Here is a 16,323-nt window from a genome sequence, read left to right on the forward strand (position 1 = left end):
GATTTTGATGCGGTTTTTTTTTTAATAGATTGATTGATTCAAGAGGAAGATTGTATGTATAATACATGCACAATATAGTAGAGAAACACTGATAATTTTAGTGGTTTCTAAAATGATGTCGTAAATAAACACATTTTTTTGCACTTACATTGAAAACAAGATACATCAAAATAATGTACTACAGCATTGTACACCTTAAAAAGGTCTTCAATGACCCACAACAGCTTTACTTTTTTTCGAGAAATAATGGCTTATTTTCGAAGCGATTTTAAGTATTACAGCATTGATCCTTATCCAATTAAGTACCTACCTTAAATACATTATGCCATTAAAATAGATCAATATGGACCTTTACAGCATGTAAATTAAAAGAATATTTTGAAAGGTATTACAGATTTTAAACGCAGGGCCATAGTATTGACATTGGCATAGGACGGTTTGTATTGTCTAATGACTGAAAAACTATGAGGCCTTACCCGATGTGGCTCTAGGAGGCGGCTCACTAGTATCATTATATAAAAAAAATATGAGTAAACCATAAAAAGGAAATCGATGGGCTATAGAATTACATCATTTTATATTTATAAGTACTACCTCGAACATGTATTGTAAAATATGAAAAGGTTCTTATATTATGGAATGAAGATTAATTGGTCAAGTCATGAGATTTATCGCTTTAATATTTTACTATTGTTGTCAGCCATAGTAAAAAGTAGGTCATTATAATAATAGGTACAATCGGCAAGACAGAAAACGTCCGATTTATTAAAACTTTTTAGCGAATTATGTATTATTATTTTACAAGCAAATCTTTTTTTTATTCGTGACTTTACGGGATTATACATAAAGTCATAAAAACATACCCATGTTTATTCATCCTGCGACATGTAGGTCCTTCAATTTACCTCCGACCAGACTTTCTAATATATTGTTGGATACAGTGAAGGTACCGTGAGTCACTGAATTGTATTTGGATATTTATTGTATATACTACAATTTTCTATTCCGAGTTTCTTAATAAAAAGTTAACTTCATGGGAAAGCGAGTTCTCATAACTCGTTATGCACAGTTATCACACTAGTCCAGTAGAATGGTTGATTCTACGAGAGTACTATGCTGGCAACATGTATGTCCCAATGTCCATTACACTCTGCACACTCATTCGTGTGTCGTGCTTCGTGCCGAGAGTAGCTTGCCGCGCTTGCATTTTTCAAATAACTGTGCTTACCATTGATGGCTACAACATACATACCATGTAAGCAATCATATGATACTGTTTTTTACAAATATTTTTTATAACATTTCTTTAAGTTTGAATGTCATTTTATTTGTAATACTTTTTCTGATAGTGTACGGACATTTGGGGTGGTTAATTAAAACAAAAATGTTATAGGTACTATTAGGTACAAAAATAATATCGTAATTTGAGTAAAGACTACGTTATTCTAACATAAAAAAATATTTTGAATCATATTGTTCTATTCCAAAGGTAACTTTATAAAAATATTAAACGAAATGTTTATAACAAAATTAATAAAAAAACATTTCGATATTCCTTTTACTACATGTATTTTCAATTTGATTATACATGAGCTGTGTTTGCATCTTCTAAGATCTTCTACTTAGAAGTTCTTAGTTCTTCGATTTCGTAGAAGACTTCTTTTCATTTATTACTAGATGTAAATACTTAACCATTTTCACGTTATGCCTTTATAGAGTACAGTATTTTATCAATTTTTGTTTTGGCTCTATAAATAGAGTTTAAAAACATATTTTATAAATAATAGTTTATATAGTTCATCGAGATGATCTTGCCATTGTTTTATTAGGGTGTATGGTCATAAAAACAAAAAATAACACTTATTTTAAAGCCCTAAGATATTTTTTACGATAACAATCAACCAAAGCGCAAGCAAGCGTCTAAATAATTTAGATTTTTTCATATTTCTATGTTTTATATTTCTATATCGATTATAATATACTGTTTATTTTTTTTAAATTAAAAATCACTACTAATGAAAATAAAAATGTTTAGTTAACTAATTTATTCAATATAATTGGAATATTTCTCGTATTTAATTTCATTGAAAGCAACGATCTCTGACATTTTTATTATTGATTATTAAAAAAAAAAAAACAAATAATATACTGAGTGTCATATTTGTTTATTTATTAACTCATTACGATTAAATTGGTAAATTTTAAGCACGTACAAAAATATTCTCTGATTTCGAAGACGAATATTTTTATTCTGAATCAGCGTTAACTTCAAGCTAGGATGTCGCTGGCTTGAGCAACATACTTGCATAACGCACATTTCGACACTCACTTAAAGAAAACACCTGGGAATTCTTTTTCGTAGTCATTACGATCACCATTTTATCGCTTAAACAATGCTGTCTGTCAAAATTACTCATGAACTACATTTTATTTCCTGTTTTTTCATAAAAAAAAACCTTTAGTCAATTTCAATTATACATGTCGATACACAGTATTGTATAAAAACAGTTTTTGAATTCTTTAAGTGATCATATAACAATTAAATAATTGAATAACTGTCGGTGTATTTGTGTGTAAAAAATAGTCAAGTTAAATATTTACTTATCTGTAGATTGTTAATATTTTTGTTTTTTCAAAAAAATCCTACAATTTACATTACCTAATGAATTAAAGACAATTTATGTGTTAGGTATATTTGTAATGCGTGTTATAATATGTTGACGAAAATGATTTTTTTTTTAAATGGACCCTAAGAAGTCACATTTAAAATCTCGTGTATTTTTTATGAATATTAATTAGAAGAACATAAAATTTACATTTGACAAATAAACAGTCTAAATTTGAAACGGGAGAGACTGCATATATTATATTATTTACTAAAATCTGCGTTACGCGCTGCATCTCCTGGTGTAAGTTACACTCATATGGTTCAGTAGTTTTTTCAGGCGTAAGAAAAATGTCTCTACATATAATAGTATAGATTATTTTTTAGTCAAAAATGCTGCGTAACATTATAACTCGGATATTATTTACTCAATAATGTTAGTGATTTTATATTACAAAGTAGAGAACCAAAAACATCCAAAACTTCGTAAACAGGTTTGGGTGTACGATAAAACCATTTTTTATAGATAAGCTGTATAGGGATTTCTAAATACCTTTTAAAGAATAACATTAACTGATAATAAGGTCGGGACCTGTCGTATTAAATAGGATTTAAATTTTTTCTTTTGACAATAGCATTCCTGAGTATTTTAAAGATTAGGAATTATTTTATTGCTTAATTTTTTTTAAATATATGATTTATAAAGGACTTTCTTCAAACTCCACGATTTTGCCTTTCTTTTATGAATATCTGCGAAACTGCAGTATTGGGTGGTATATAGTACCATTCCGCATTCTCATGTACATACTTATATATGTATTAATTGTGTTTAATATAAGTCATTAAAATTAAAAATACCTGGTTATTCTCATTTTATTTATTGTGAAACGTGACCGTTTAAGCTGGGTGTTTACGTTTGTGGTTAACACATACATATAATGGTACAATAGACGAGTCTTAAAAATATATGCAGAAAGAAACAATTGTAATCGTGATGCAGCTGAGAAGAATCAACAATCCGTATACCTAGCTATTTACAAGCTTTATGTACGTGATCGTGCTCCCTTGAATAGTTATAAACAATGCTTGTATACAACTCCGTGTTCCATTCTACATAATATGTTAACATAACATTAATACAGTCAGTGGTACATGCCTAAGCTCTCTCGCGGATGTAAAACATATTTTTTTTTCTTCAAAATATAATTTAAAAATGATTAACAAGTAGGTACTTTTGATTTTTGATTTCACACCAACGGTTGTGGATTCTACTCAGAATAACCGGCAAGGACACTTAATAAAAATATATACAAAATTTAAATATTGCTACCAAAACCTAGTGACGATGAAACCTACAATATTTTTATTGGGCACTGTGGTTTAAATCATTGCCACTATCATTTAAAAACTTTTATAAAAATTATAGATCCTTCTGTGGTGACATTTTTCAAACGTTTTTGAAAAAATATATTTTAATCACAATAAGATATGTTTTAATGTGTTTTAAATATATTATTACACAATGTCTGTGCTATTTCACTCGTCTTACTATTTTTTTTATCGTTTAATTTAATTAATGATATACGAACATTACATGCATTAAAAATTAATAAAAAAGTGCAGATGTAATTAATTCACACAGAGGTAATAATTGAGCATATATAATGTTCATGTATATAAGACCGTGGCCCAAGTATTGTTTTACAATAGGATTGTCGTCTAATGTGGTCAGTCAGGCCTTGCGCCATAAAAAGTTAAAACATACATTAAAAAAAAAAAAGTCAATTAAAAATATTCCATATTATTACACTTAGTCAAGCGGAGTCTTTAAATAATAAAATTATGTCAGGATTTCTAAAAGATTTTTATTTTATTTTGAGGTGTAAATATCTATACATTATATTAGCTAAGGAAAATATACCAAAATATGTAACATGTTCATTTTGAACTAACATATGCGGAATCCCGCCCATACACTACCACTATTTCTATACCAAACCAGCGAACCTAGTGCTATAATATATCTTACCTCAAGTTTCACGCCTTTTTTCTTCTCATCTCAAACTCTTAATCTCAGTAATCACTAGACTGAATTACTTGGATAAAAAATCAGTCTCAGGAAAAATAAATATTAGTAGATACCTTGTTACAATTAATTCCACGATAGCTTCAAATTAGTTTAAACTTAACAGAGTTTTAGTGTCAATTAAAGTAGTAGTATCTTTATAAAAATCCGGAACAAATAATCTCTTAATAATAATAATATAACAGACAAACCATTTTTATTGAAATAGTAGTTTTATAGACTCGTACTGAACGCTCAAGCACCACACATTTAACTTCCATCAATTTAAAATGCACATGTATTAAGATACTTTAAAGTAAAAGTTATCATTGTAAATTTAATAGCCTCTGTCATATAATAGGTATGAAAGTATTTACAAATATAATATTATGTTCAAGATGATTTTATTACAGCGCACGGTGGTGTGTGATATAATCGTGCGAGCACAATCGCTGTTGGCTGCTACCTTCCTTATATGTGCAGTTATTTGCCTCAACTTATGTCAGAGTGTAAACGAAAAAAAATTGCGTTGATAAATCGATGAGAATGCTTTTTAATCATTTTTGTCATATGATATAATAGCAAAACTGGGAACTACGTTGTTGTGATTTTTTATTTATATAAATAAAATAATCACTATCCTATTCTATATCTTGATTGATTTTATTAATTTAAAAAAGTATTTATTAATTTGTTGCATAAAGCTCAGAAATCTTAATATTAAAAGAAGGGGAAACCTTTGCCCAAAAGTAGAACATTTAAGTAAAACATATAATTAAATACATTAAATATCGCTTACGCCTTACTTTTGCACTAACGCAATAGTTATCTCCATCACGCGACCTCCTTGACGCCAGTGTGTCACCGTCAATTTATTCTTAAAAACTATCTAGTAAATGTAGGGATATTTATTGATCTAGAATCCTCATTAAGAGTCGAAATTAATCCGTCAAAAAAACGATGTTCTTCACCATATGGTACAAGAGCAAAACGAGGGCCATTAATTAAAAAAAAAAGTGTGTAGTAATTTCTATATGGAATATTTAACGCACACGTGTTTTCAAGTAACGTAATTGCGGTTATTAAAACTTCAACCTTTTTAACACGAGCGGCAAAACATTAAAATCACAACTCATTAGCGGGCCTTCAGCTACATTTAAGTTGCATAAGCGACTTCGTTAGGTTATTGTTGTCAAATTTAAATATCGTTTTTTAGGATTTTCAATATGAACAAAACCCAGTCATTCTAGTTTGATTACAATATAAAAGACATGAAATAAAAAATAAATGTTTTTACATATATTATACTTAATTGGGGAAATACTAAATTAACTCGTTGATCTAGTGGCTAGAAGGTACTTATAAAGCTGCTGATCTCGAGGTTCGGGGTTAAGCCTCGTGTCGGGTCAGTAAAATATTATTAGGTTTTTCTGTCAAAAAATACTAAGCCTAAAATTTAGATAAACTATAGATTACTTACCATCGGGTGGCCTAGTAGCCTCGACCTATCTGTAATATTAATCTATATATATTAAAAAAGCTCTTGCATATGTCTATTCTGTGTCGAGAAATACGACCGTGACCGAAATCGGTAAGCCGGATATTATCATCGCTTATTAACGGGAAATAAACACGGCTTTAGACGGAAATCACAGATTTAGTTCCATTTCATAATTTTGATGCACTTTTTATTGTAATATTTTATTTTTCCCTTTCTTAATAAAACTAATAAAAATATGAGATAAAATTTACTACAACAGTTTATATAAATTTTATTTTACTTTCGATAATTCGTAATCCTCAGTAAGAGGTATACAATCACAAGAATCCCTTCGACGGAAGGTGACCATCGCCTTCCAGCACCTTGCGTTACCGAGCATGGCGTTTATCACGCTCGGCAGCAAGAGTTCTCTGCTGATAATTGCCGCCAAGGATCGTGGATGCGCATCGTGTCCACGGGCGCACCACACTTATGGCAGTAGGGTGACCAAAATGTCGTGCCGCATACCGTGACTCCTCTCAGCTCAGCGAATCAGTTGATGCAGGATCGCCTTCTCTATCGGCAGGCCTGCAGAAGGGGAACCCCCTCTCCCTACCTCCGAAACAGGGCTTGCTGGGCGAGAACCCTGATCCCTTCATCTCCAGCGACCACATAAACCATTTCATTGCCACACGAAGCCAGTATAAAAAAATAACTCATGTCCCAATTAGTTATAAATGTTATAATGATTGCATTAAATATAAACCTTTTTTGACATAGAACCGTATATTACAATCAATGATATTCATAAATATGAATTTTTGAAATTAAAAATAAAGTGCACTGGATGTAGTAGGCCGACAGTAGGAACACCATGGTTTTTGTTATATTTAAAAGAGTTAGAATTATTTACAATAAGGCTTTATATACAATTGCGATCTCGAAATAAAAAAATAAAAATAGTTACAGTACAAATACAGGCCACGTTGAATGATGACAAGAATGCTTGGCAGAATATATTTATTTTATAGTTTTATGTAAATTCAAAAGATTTACACATTCTTTTTTATTTTAATATTTAAAACAAATTTGATATTATACGTGTATCATATTATAATGACGAAATAGTGTATTGAATTAATTATTATACATTTACTTTAATTAAACATGTACAGTTGATAAATAAATGTGATTTAATACTAATTATATCAAACAACAAACACTGTGGATCGAGTTACCTCTGCTTCTAGGGCAGTCGATGACTAAGTCGATCTGATTTGCCTTTTAAATGATCTAGTAAAATAAACTCATTATGTAGCAGCCTAACTGAGACATTACAATCTTACAACTAAGTCGTATACCTCATTAGGTGAAAACTGAATAAAAATAAATCGGATATGCTAAACTTGTTTTACCCTACTTGTAAGTCAATGCCTTAATACCTTTTACAGGTAATGTGCATAGAGAGTAGGTACTTACGAGTTTTACTAGATTCTAAATAAAAATAAGGTTTATTAAAAATTTTCCATCTAATCCAAATTAAACGTGGCTTAATCGTACTGTGGAGGGAAATCAATTATGTTGATTCAATATGATTACAATTTTAAATATTAAAAATGTTTATATCAAAGGAAGAAGTGACTTGATATATAAAAACAATATAAAGTAACTCTTTATCCCAAAACAGGATATTTATTAAATATTAATATAAGACGTACCTACTATGTGTATAAATTATTTAAACGAGTACACATGTTGAATTTAATGAAGAGTAGGTATTGCTTAGTAATTTAATTAAGGATAAATGCAAATATAACAATGTAACGACGTTGTCAATTTTTAACATAAACTTTCTCAGATTCATTCGCGTACTAAGGCTATATAATCCATAACGTATATATAAAAATTAAATTCCGAAATGTGCATAAAGCAATTTAAATAACTGTAAGTACTATTTTTTATTACTATTTTATATAAAAATCAATCAATTTACAAACATATTTACGGCTAGTATTATTATAACTAATTATATAAGGTACAACTTATTAATGTATGTTCCATACGTCGTTTTAAAACATTATCTCATGACATTCACGAACGCGCCGGTAAAACGAAATTTAGCTATCTACATCTTTATTAAGACAGGGTGTGTTCAGAAGGTCGTAACAGTGCGTGTTTTGGAGTTGCCCAGTATCTGGATACGTCACCTTGTTTGACCTTTTTGTAACCGTGAGTCATACAAGACGTGATAGCAAGTACTAGCGACATATTCTTACGTCGACGATCCTTGATGTTCGAAAGTTAAACTAAACTTTACTAGAAATAGTAAATAATATTTATTTTGAAATAAATTGCGTGATATTGACTTATGGTTAATATTACTATTATATTATGACATTTGGTTAAGTATTAATTGTGACGAGTATTCTGTAATATAATAGATTAGATAACCAATTATATATTCAGTTTACAAGGAAACCTTAACACGAACTTTTTGTAACAAAAACAAAAACGAACGAATGTAAAAAGTTATTTACGGTTAAAGAAAGGCTTATTGTGGGACGGCAGTTATAAACGGCTTCTTTTTAACTTTAAGCAATTACATAATAAGCTAGAAATGTGTTTTTTTAACTATACATTATAAATGAAGGATAAAATGATACTTACATCGAATGTTGATACAATTACATTTATTATATTATTTATTGTGTTACGCTTTTAGATAAGAATTTAATTATTTAATGGAAATATGTTTATAACTTTATCCGATTCAATAAGAAGGTTCGGACTGTTCTGTATATAGTATACATAAGCAGATACGATTAAATATCGCTCCGAGCAAACATTATACTGCTTAATGATTATCTTTATATACATACACGTATTTAATTTTATTTATTTTGACAAAGTTTAATTTCATATTACCAACAAATCGAACAACTGATCTGTAAATCTTGTTATTGTACAGTTATCTGTTAGTTCGGCATACTATAGGTACCGCTTAAAAAACGCTTGTACAGGTAATTCTCTAATTGTCCGTGGTCGTTGAAATCATATCACTTTTTATAAGTAAATTTTGTTGCGATGATTTTTATGGCTTCATGCAAATTATATAAAACTCTCACAATACAAAAGTTCTTAAAAATTGAATCTCAGGGCTTACCTTACTCTTGTATGTATGTAACTCTATTAAATTCATTTAATTAACAATTCACAACTTACATACAATTTATAACATAACAACTATCATATGTTGTAGGTGAACATATTGCTTAAACAACTCGTAAACATGTCAATGATATGTATTGATAATGTTGAAAATTTTTATTAATATGTTTATTTATTTTTTAGAAGACTGATCTTTAGGCTTGGGACCGGCGAAAAGGGTGTACAGGTTTACCTCGTATTTATTTACAACAACAACAAATCACATATATTACCACAATAGAGGTAATTTTACAAGATTCGTACACAGAAAGTGACCCTATGGCGTTTGAAAGTAAGAGATATATTTTGGGTCACGTGGAAGTAGAAGAACCTTTACAAGATATTGTCACTGACGAATTATCATGTGTTATATTTGAATGTAAAATAAGTGACTGCACTCAACAAAGCATCTCAAGTAAGTGGTACAAAGATGGAAAATGTATAGAACCTTCCCGTAAATTTAAAATATCTGCTAATGGAAAATGGCATCGACTGCAAATTACAACGACTACAGCCGAAGATCAAGGAGTTTATATAGTTTTATTAAAAAACTATATAGGAGAAGTATTTTCTAAAGCTAATTTATTCGTAAAGCCAATAAAAGAAAACCACGTTAATAATGACGTTTTATATTTGAGCTCAATGGTAAAACGTTTTGACGTGGTGCAGCATTTGAGGTTTACAAAAGTATTAGTAGGAGACACTATAGAGCTAGAAGCTATGTTTAATTGTGATGCTTTACAAGATTATATATGGTATAAAAGTAATAATTTATTAATACCAAATGAACGTATGATAGTTTTAAACGATAAAAGGACGACCACACTTTCGATACTGTGTGCCAAAGAGTCAGATACTGGTATTTATCATGTGATATCTAAATCTGAATATGGTATTGCATCAAGTTTTGCCAGTGTTGTAGTAATTAACACCGACTTAAATACCTTAAATATTAGCGAAATTGTACCTAGCATAGATGAGAGTTTACCAGATGAATTAGAAGTAAATGAAGGAGAGGACGTAAGACTTATATGCAAGGCTTCGTACGATGTTAACACAATAATATGTTGGTCTAAAAATGGAGCAAGAATAGAGGAAAACAAAAATGTTGTAACAGAGTACTATAACCACAGATATATTAGTTTAAGGATAAGAAATACCTGCTTAAATGATACCGGCGAATACTCAATAACTGTGCGCGATAAAATAACAGGACAAACAGATTCGTCGAGTTGCTTTTTAACTATCAATGGTATGCCATTTTTTAAACAATACTTATTATTTATTTAATGAATAATAAGCTTTAACTAAGTACTTTGCAGATACACCAAGAGGAAAACGATGTTCAGTCCAAGTAAAGAAACCTTTAGAGCCGACTGTTACTTGTTTTGGAACAAAAATTTCATTTACCTGCAGTTTTGCCGTAGACGATCCTAGATTTTATTTTGTAGTTTGGTACGTCGGTCATTTCAGAGTTGAACGAACGAATCACCGATTTCATGTAAGTAAAAATAATAGCTTTTTTTAGATAAGTTTTAATGTAACATGAAAAAAAAAAGTAAAATCATTATTATTTTTGTAGATGATGCACAACGGAGGAGATTTCTATTTAGTTATAAAGCAAGTGGAGCCTGGTATGGCTGATGAAGTTATTTGCGAACTTCGTAAAGCGCTTCCTAATAGGAAATCAATCTTAAGCATAAGCACAGCAACGACTCTAACGATTGTACCACCTGCAATCATTGAAAGTGAAACAAAACTTAATAAAGCTATTACTAGACGAAATATCTTCTACAATACAAATTTGAAATTGGAAATTTCTATGATAAATAAAAATCTAGATGAAAATAGAATTCATAAATGCGCAGTAAGTATTTATAATATTATATAGGTGTAGACAAGCCGTACTTTTGCGAATGTCTTATTTAGTAGTTCTTAGTTATTTAATTTCTTTGCTATAATAATGTCTTATCACAACTGCGCGCAAATTATACAATTTATGTACTATCGCAGCGAATTTCTTTATCGTGTTCATCGAACGAAAACAAATGTTTATTGTTTTCATTGTAGCTAATATCGAATGAATTATTGTTATTTATACATCTATATCATACTAATACATATAGCTTTATAAGTGAATTATGGCCAAGCGAAATTTTTATATTAATTTATTGTAATTCACTTAATAAATATATATATTTTTTTTATCAGGTTTCATCAAACGGTGGTAAGAAGAATACCTGTGAAAGTTTAATGATTATAACTTATTGCAGGTGAATTTTATAAACTTGATTATAATAAGTCATAACCAACCATAATTAATTCTTATAATTGAATCGATGGTACTTTTTATCTGTAACCGATGGAGAGATAACACCTTAAATTCAAGCGTTAACTGCGCGTCAATTTAAATGTGTCTTATATTTTTTATAAAGTATATTAAATATATGAATATATTATATAAAAGTAAAACCATGAATTAAGTAATACAATCAACTGGCTCAAAATGTTTATATATTATTTTAAAATACGTTTTATTGCTTTTTTTAGATTGGATGATGATAATTATTACTTGAGTGTTTCGAATATTGACGACGACACACATGTTGAACGTATGACTGTCCATGAAAAATCTGTTCGCGGTGAATCACCGAAAGTGCCTTCTAAGCTTGTAGTAATAGAATGGTAAGCAAACAGAACAATTTATAGTAACAATTAAATAATAATGTTGACCAAATTTAAGAATATACTATATATATATTCTATTTTCAAATATTCTATTCTCTTATATATATAATATTCTATTTTCAAATTAGAGGGAATTTCACACTAGGACTCAATTTTTTCTACGTATGCTAGTCGACATCTGCGTAGATTGTAAAACAAGTTAAATTTTAATTGGATAGTCATACTAATTACTTTATTTTTTAATGCTATGAGAGAGATTAAGGTAAATTTGAAGAAATAATCTCGCCCTTAAGAATTGAAATGAGAGAAATTACTTTACTGCGCATTTTCTTTTAACTTAAAGGCGATTTTAAAAATACATCATTAAAATAAATTATTATCAATATCTCATCTATATCAATACTGGGTAAATTCGGTTGTAAAAATTTAAAGAGTAAATTTAAAATTTAAGTGTAATATTTGTTAAATAAGTGTTTGATTATATATAATAATAAAATTATTATTACCTTTTTAGGTACGAGACACAGACAGACCAATCTAAAAGTGGTTGGTATCATATCGAGTTGGGAAATACGAGTGATAGTTTCGTGCAAGCAGGTGTTTCAAGTTTACCGATGTTTGAAATAAAAGATCCACCGTTAGAACAGATTATGAAATTTCGTATAAGAGCAGCGACGCCTCTTCTTAACTCCGAAGAATCCAGAGTTTGTATACGTGAGCAGTTTAATTCGAAGTACTTTAGATTATTAAACGTATTTGTTTGACAAATCTTATTTATTAATTTTGCAGCATCAAACTTTAAATATTTAAAATGTTACTAACATGAAAATTACACTATAGTAATTAAGAAATATAGACCTTGCATAATTATTTTAATCCGTCGTATTTCGTTTTTGATTATGTGTTACCTTTTAGAGCACAACCTATAACTATGTTTGACGACCTCCGTGGTCGAGTAGAGTGTACACCGGTTTTCATGGGTACGCCACTCTGAGGTCCCGGGTTCGATTCCCGGCCGAGTCGATGTAGAAAAAGTTCATTAGTTTTCTATGTTGTCTTGGGTCTGGGTGTCTGTGGTACCGTCGTTACTTCTGATTTCCATATCACAAGTGCTTTAGCTACTTACATTGGGATCAGAGTAATGTATGTGATGTTGTCCAATATTTATTATTTATTATTATTTATTATGTGTTGTTTTAGAGCGTTGTTTGAGAAATTTTACTTTTTCAAAGGTATTCTTATCCTACGCAATTAATGTGCATTGATTGCACTATTGCAGAAAACTTTACGCAAGAGTCAATTCCATCGAATGAATAGATTAAAAACCCATATGACATAAACAAGGGAACATTCTATATAATCATGACATTATTAATTATTAAAGGAATATTATAAAACAATATTAGTAATATATAAAAAAAATGAATATGATAAAAATCTTTTTGTTATTTAGTTTTTCTGATTTATGATTTTACATTCCATTTGTTGGTTGAAAGTGATTAAATTTCTTATCGATAATATACCATGACCATGACTGCATTCTCATGATTCTTGCATAATACAAAACCTTTTTTATTTTAAGATTTTAAATAGCACATTTTATTTCTTCCTTTTAAAGATTAATTAAGTTGTTTTATATATAGTTCCAGCAGAGAAAGCGTTGCGGTCTTTAAAGAAAAACTGCAACCTGAGACCAATGGAAGATTTTGAAGCAATGTTTACAAAAACGGGTGATATAATAGGATGTGGTGCATTTGGTAGTGTTGTACTTGTTCACGACAATAAAGGAGAGTTTTATGCAGCAAAAATATTAAAAACTAGGACACAAAAAAAAAGAGACACCGCTATAAGAGAATATGAAATGATGAGGAGATTGCAGCATCCGAAACTTGTCGAACTATACGATTCATTTTCAGCGAGGGAATCTTTTATTCTAGTTATGGATTAGTAAGTCTGATACCTACTATTTAAAAATATATTGTAGTTGAATTGCACTAGGTTAAAGTTTTGATAATATATAGTATTCTAATAACAAAATACAAATACCTTTATTTGTTATAGCTTATGGGGTGGAGAGTTATTCGACAGGATAGTAGAAGAAGAACACATAAAAGAAGTGGACGTAGTGCCTTACGTTCGACAAATATGTGAAGCTTTGCTTTATTTACACGAACGAAAGATAGCACATTTAGATTTAAAACCAGAGAATATTATTTGCCTTAGTCCAAATTCTAGACAAGTCAAAATTATTGATTTTGGCTTAGCGCGAGTACTAGATGAGAGTCATATAACAAGAGCTATTTATGGAACGAGAGACTACGTCGCACCAGAAGTATTGAATTTTGAACAACTCACCCTAGCGTGTGATATGTGGAGTTTTGGTGTCGTAACCTACATGCTGTAAGTTAATAATAATTTATTTAAGTTTAACATTAATATAGGCTGTTTAACGAAAATTAATGTTTACCCATATTAAAAATTTTTACAGATTATCTGGAGTGATGCCCTTCAGTGGTGATAGTTGGCCGGAACGATCGGCAAATATAACAATGGCGAATTATAATTACCATGAATCAGCTTTCAAGGAAATATCCGATTTGGCAAAAGACTTCGTTGATCACCTCCTCGTTTTACAACCTGAAAAGCGCATGAAAGCATCCGTCGCTTTAAATCATCAATGGATCGTTGAAGGTCCTCCTGGCGGCGCAAGAGCCGGTCACATGAAACGGGCTCAAGAAAATTTGAAGTCATATTTGGCTAACCATAGAGCTAGGTGGCAAGTAAGTTTAATTTAATTACTTTACGTTAGCAAAACGAATATTAATCCTGACTACTACAATACTACAATAAGTATACCCATTATCCTAAGCAGATCTTACTATAATTAACTTATGAAGATTGATTTTTATTACTATCTTTTTTGGCATTTCATGTCAGTTATCGAGGATTTTTAGATATTAACGAGTTATATTTAATGTATTTTTAACAGAGAGCTGGGAATGTAATGATAGCAGCGCATCGTCTTCGAAGTTACGTTGGCGGACAGCGGAACGTCATATCGGCTGATCGAGATTCACCTCGAGTTACTTAAAATCTACAAGACTAACCTGTATCAACTTTTAGTTGTAAGAAGTGACACTCAGTTATCGCTCTTTTGGTGGGCAAAGGACATCACTTATAGAACCAAGGATTAGTTAATACACTTAATGTGGCGGAAATATTCAGCAGTGCAGGGTTTTTGTAGTACTGTTATTGTAAGCAAATTATTTGCCTTACTCGTTAAATTAGGACCTCTTTTATTTGTATAATGAACGCAGAAATTTAAGTTCTTTTCAGAAGGTAAGAAGAAATTAATTTTATAAATAAAAATTGCAAAATATTTAATTTATTATATTAATTATTATTGTATGCCGTTAGTGATCCTAAAAATTAAAACGATAGTATTATGAAGTTATTATTTGTTATAAATCTGAAAACATAGGATGTTGCAATAAAATCAGCAACATGACACCACCTCATAATTATATAATTAATATTCAACTTCGTTGGTGCCGATACATTTAGCAATCGTCGTGTCTAGTGCTTCCACATCAAAACAAAATTTAATAATAAAACATCCACATAATCATAATACAATTTATTTTATAAATCCCCGGGTGCTCTATTGATTTTCAACTATCTAAAACATTTAACAAACAGCGTAAGTATAAATATACAAATTTTATTAAAACGATTCTTCTATACTTCAAACACTACATTAGAGAGTAAATATATAATCACGCATCGCTCACGTACCAGTTTATCTAAACCTATCACAAAAAAAAAACAATAAAAGCCATTCACGAAAACAGATTATCTTCCATTTAACCAATACAGATCACGTTCGAATTAAAGAACGTGAGATATTGGTCCAACATTTATCCTACGTCTGTTTCCTCTACCGGTACGTGGACAATTTAAATCGCAGAACAAATTGTATTTTTAAGAAGCTTAATATTTTTAACATCAAATCGCAAGCTGTACGCAAATGAAATCTAGATACATTTTAACAAAATTTAGTGTAGTATTTGTTCTGCGAGACTCGTAAATAATATTGTAACAACTTTGACACAATTACATATTTATCAAACAATAAAATATCATCTAAACCATCCTACAAATAAAATGCAAAATAAGTTAATCAAAGAAAACAAAATGAAACATTGTTCTCAAGCTCGTAGTCGCCTTCCATACTTATTATTGCCTGAAAGAAATTTTAATTCTTTATAATATGGCAAT

The 16,323-nt window shown here is 29.9% G+C and overlaps 2 protein-coding genes across 3 annotated transcripts in view; one reads left to right on the forward strand and one right to left on the reverse strand.

Annotated features, from left to right (window-relative positions):
• Nucleotides 1-1,136: 1,136 nt before the first annotated feature.
• Nucleotides 1,137-15,670, forward strand: LOC125076163. The gene is made up of 11 exons (XM_047688152.1): nucleotides 1,137-1,255; nucleotides 9,502-10,609; nucleotides 10,680-10,858; nucleotides 10,940-11,224; nucleotides 11,569-11,630; nucleotides 11,908-12,042; nucleotides 12,560-12,759; nucleotides 13,689-13,992; nucleotides 14,107-14,445; nucleotides 14,534-14,825; nucleotides 15,035-15,670. Exons 2-11 carry the CDS (start codon nucleotides 9,637-9,639, stop codon nucleotides 15,134-15,136), a joined length of 2,871 nt encoding a protein of 956 aa, XP_047544108.1. The 5' UTR covers nucleotides 1,137-1,255; nucleotides 9,502-9,636; the 3' UTR covers nucleotides 15,137-15,670.
• Nucleotides 15,668-16,323, reverse strand: part of LOC125076162 (titin-like) — a 43,156-nt gene continuing 42,500 nt past the window's right edge. For both annotated transcript variants that reach the window (XM_047688150.1, XM_047688151.1), the window contains exon 30: nucleotides 15,668-16,288. The gene's annotated coding sequence lies outside the window, so the exon portion shown is untranslated. The remainder of the gene's footprint in view (nucleotides 16,289-16,323) is intronic.

This window comes from Vanessa atalanta, chromosome Z (genome assembly GCF_905147765.1).
Source record: "Vanessa atalanta chromosome Z, ilVanAtal1.2, whole genome shotgun sequence".
NCBI classification, from domain to species: Eukaryota; Metazoa; Arthropoda; class Insecta; order Lepidoptera; family Nymphalidae; genus Vanessa; species Vanessa atalanta.

Excerpts from the sequence above, each read along its gene's own strand:
- LOC125076163 (XM_047688152.1), top strand. The coding sequence starts at position 9,637 with ATGGCGTTTGAAAGTAAGAGATATATTTTGGGTCACGTGGAAGTAGAA. Across the intron at positions 10,859-10,939 it reads GAACGAATCACCGATTTCAT|ATGATGCACAACGGAGGAGA; the intron begins GTAAGTAAAAAT and ends TTATTTTTGTAG. Across the intron at positions 11,225-11,568 it reads ATAGAATTCATAAATGCGCA|GTTTCATCAAACGGTGGTAA; the intron begins GTAAGTATTTAT and ends TTTTTTTATCAG.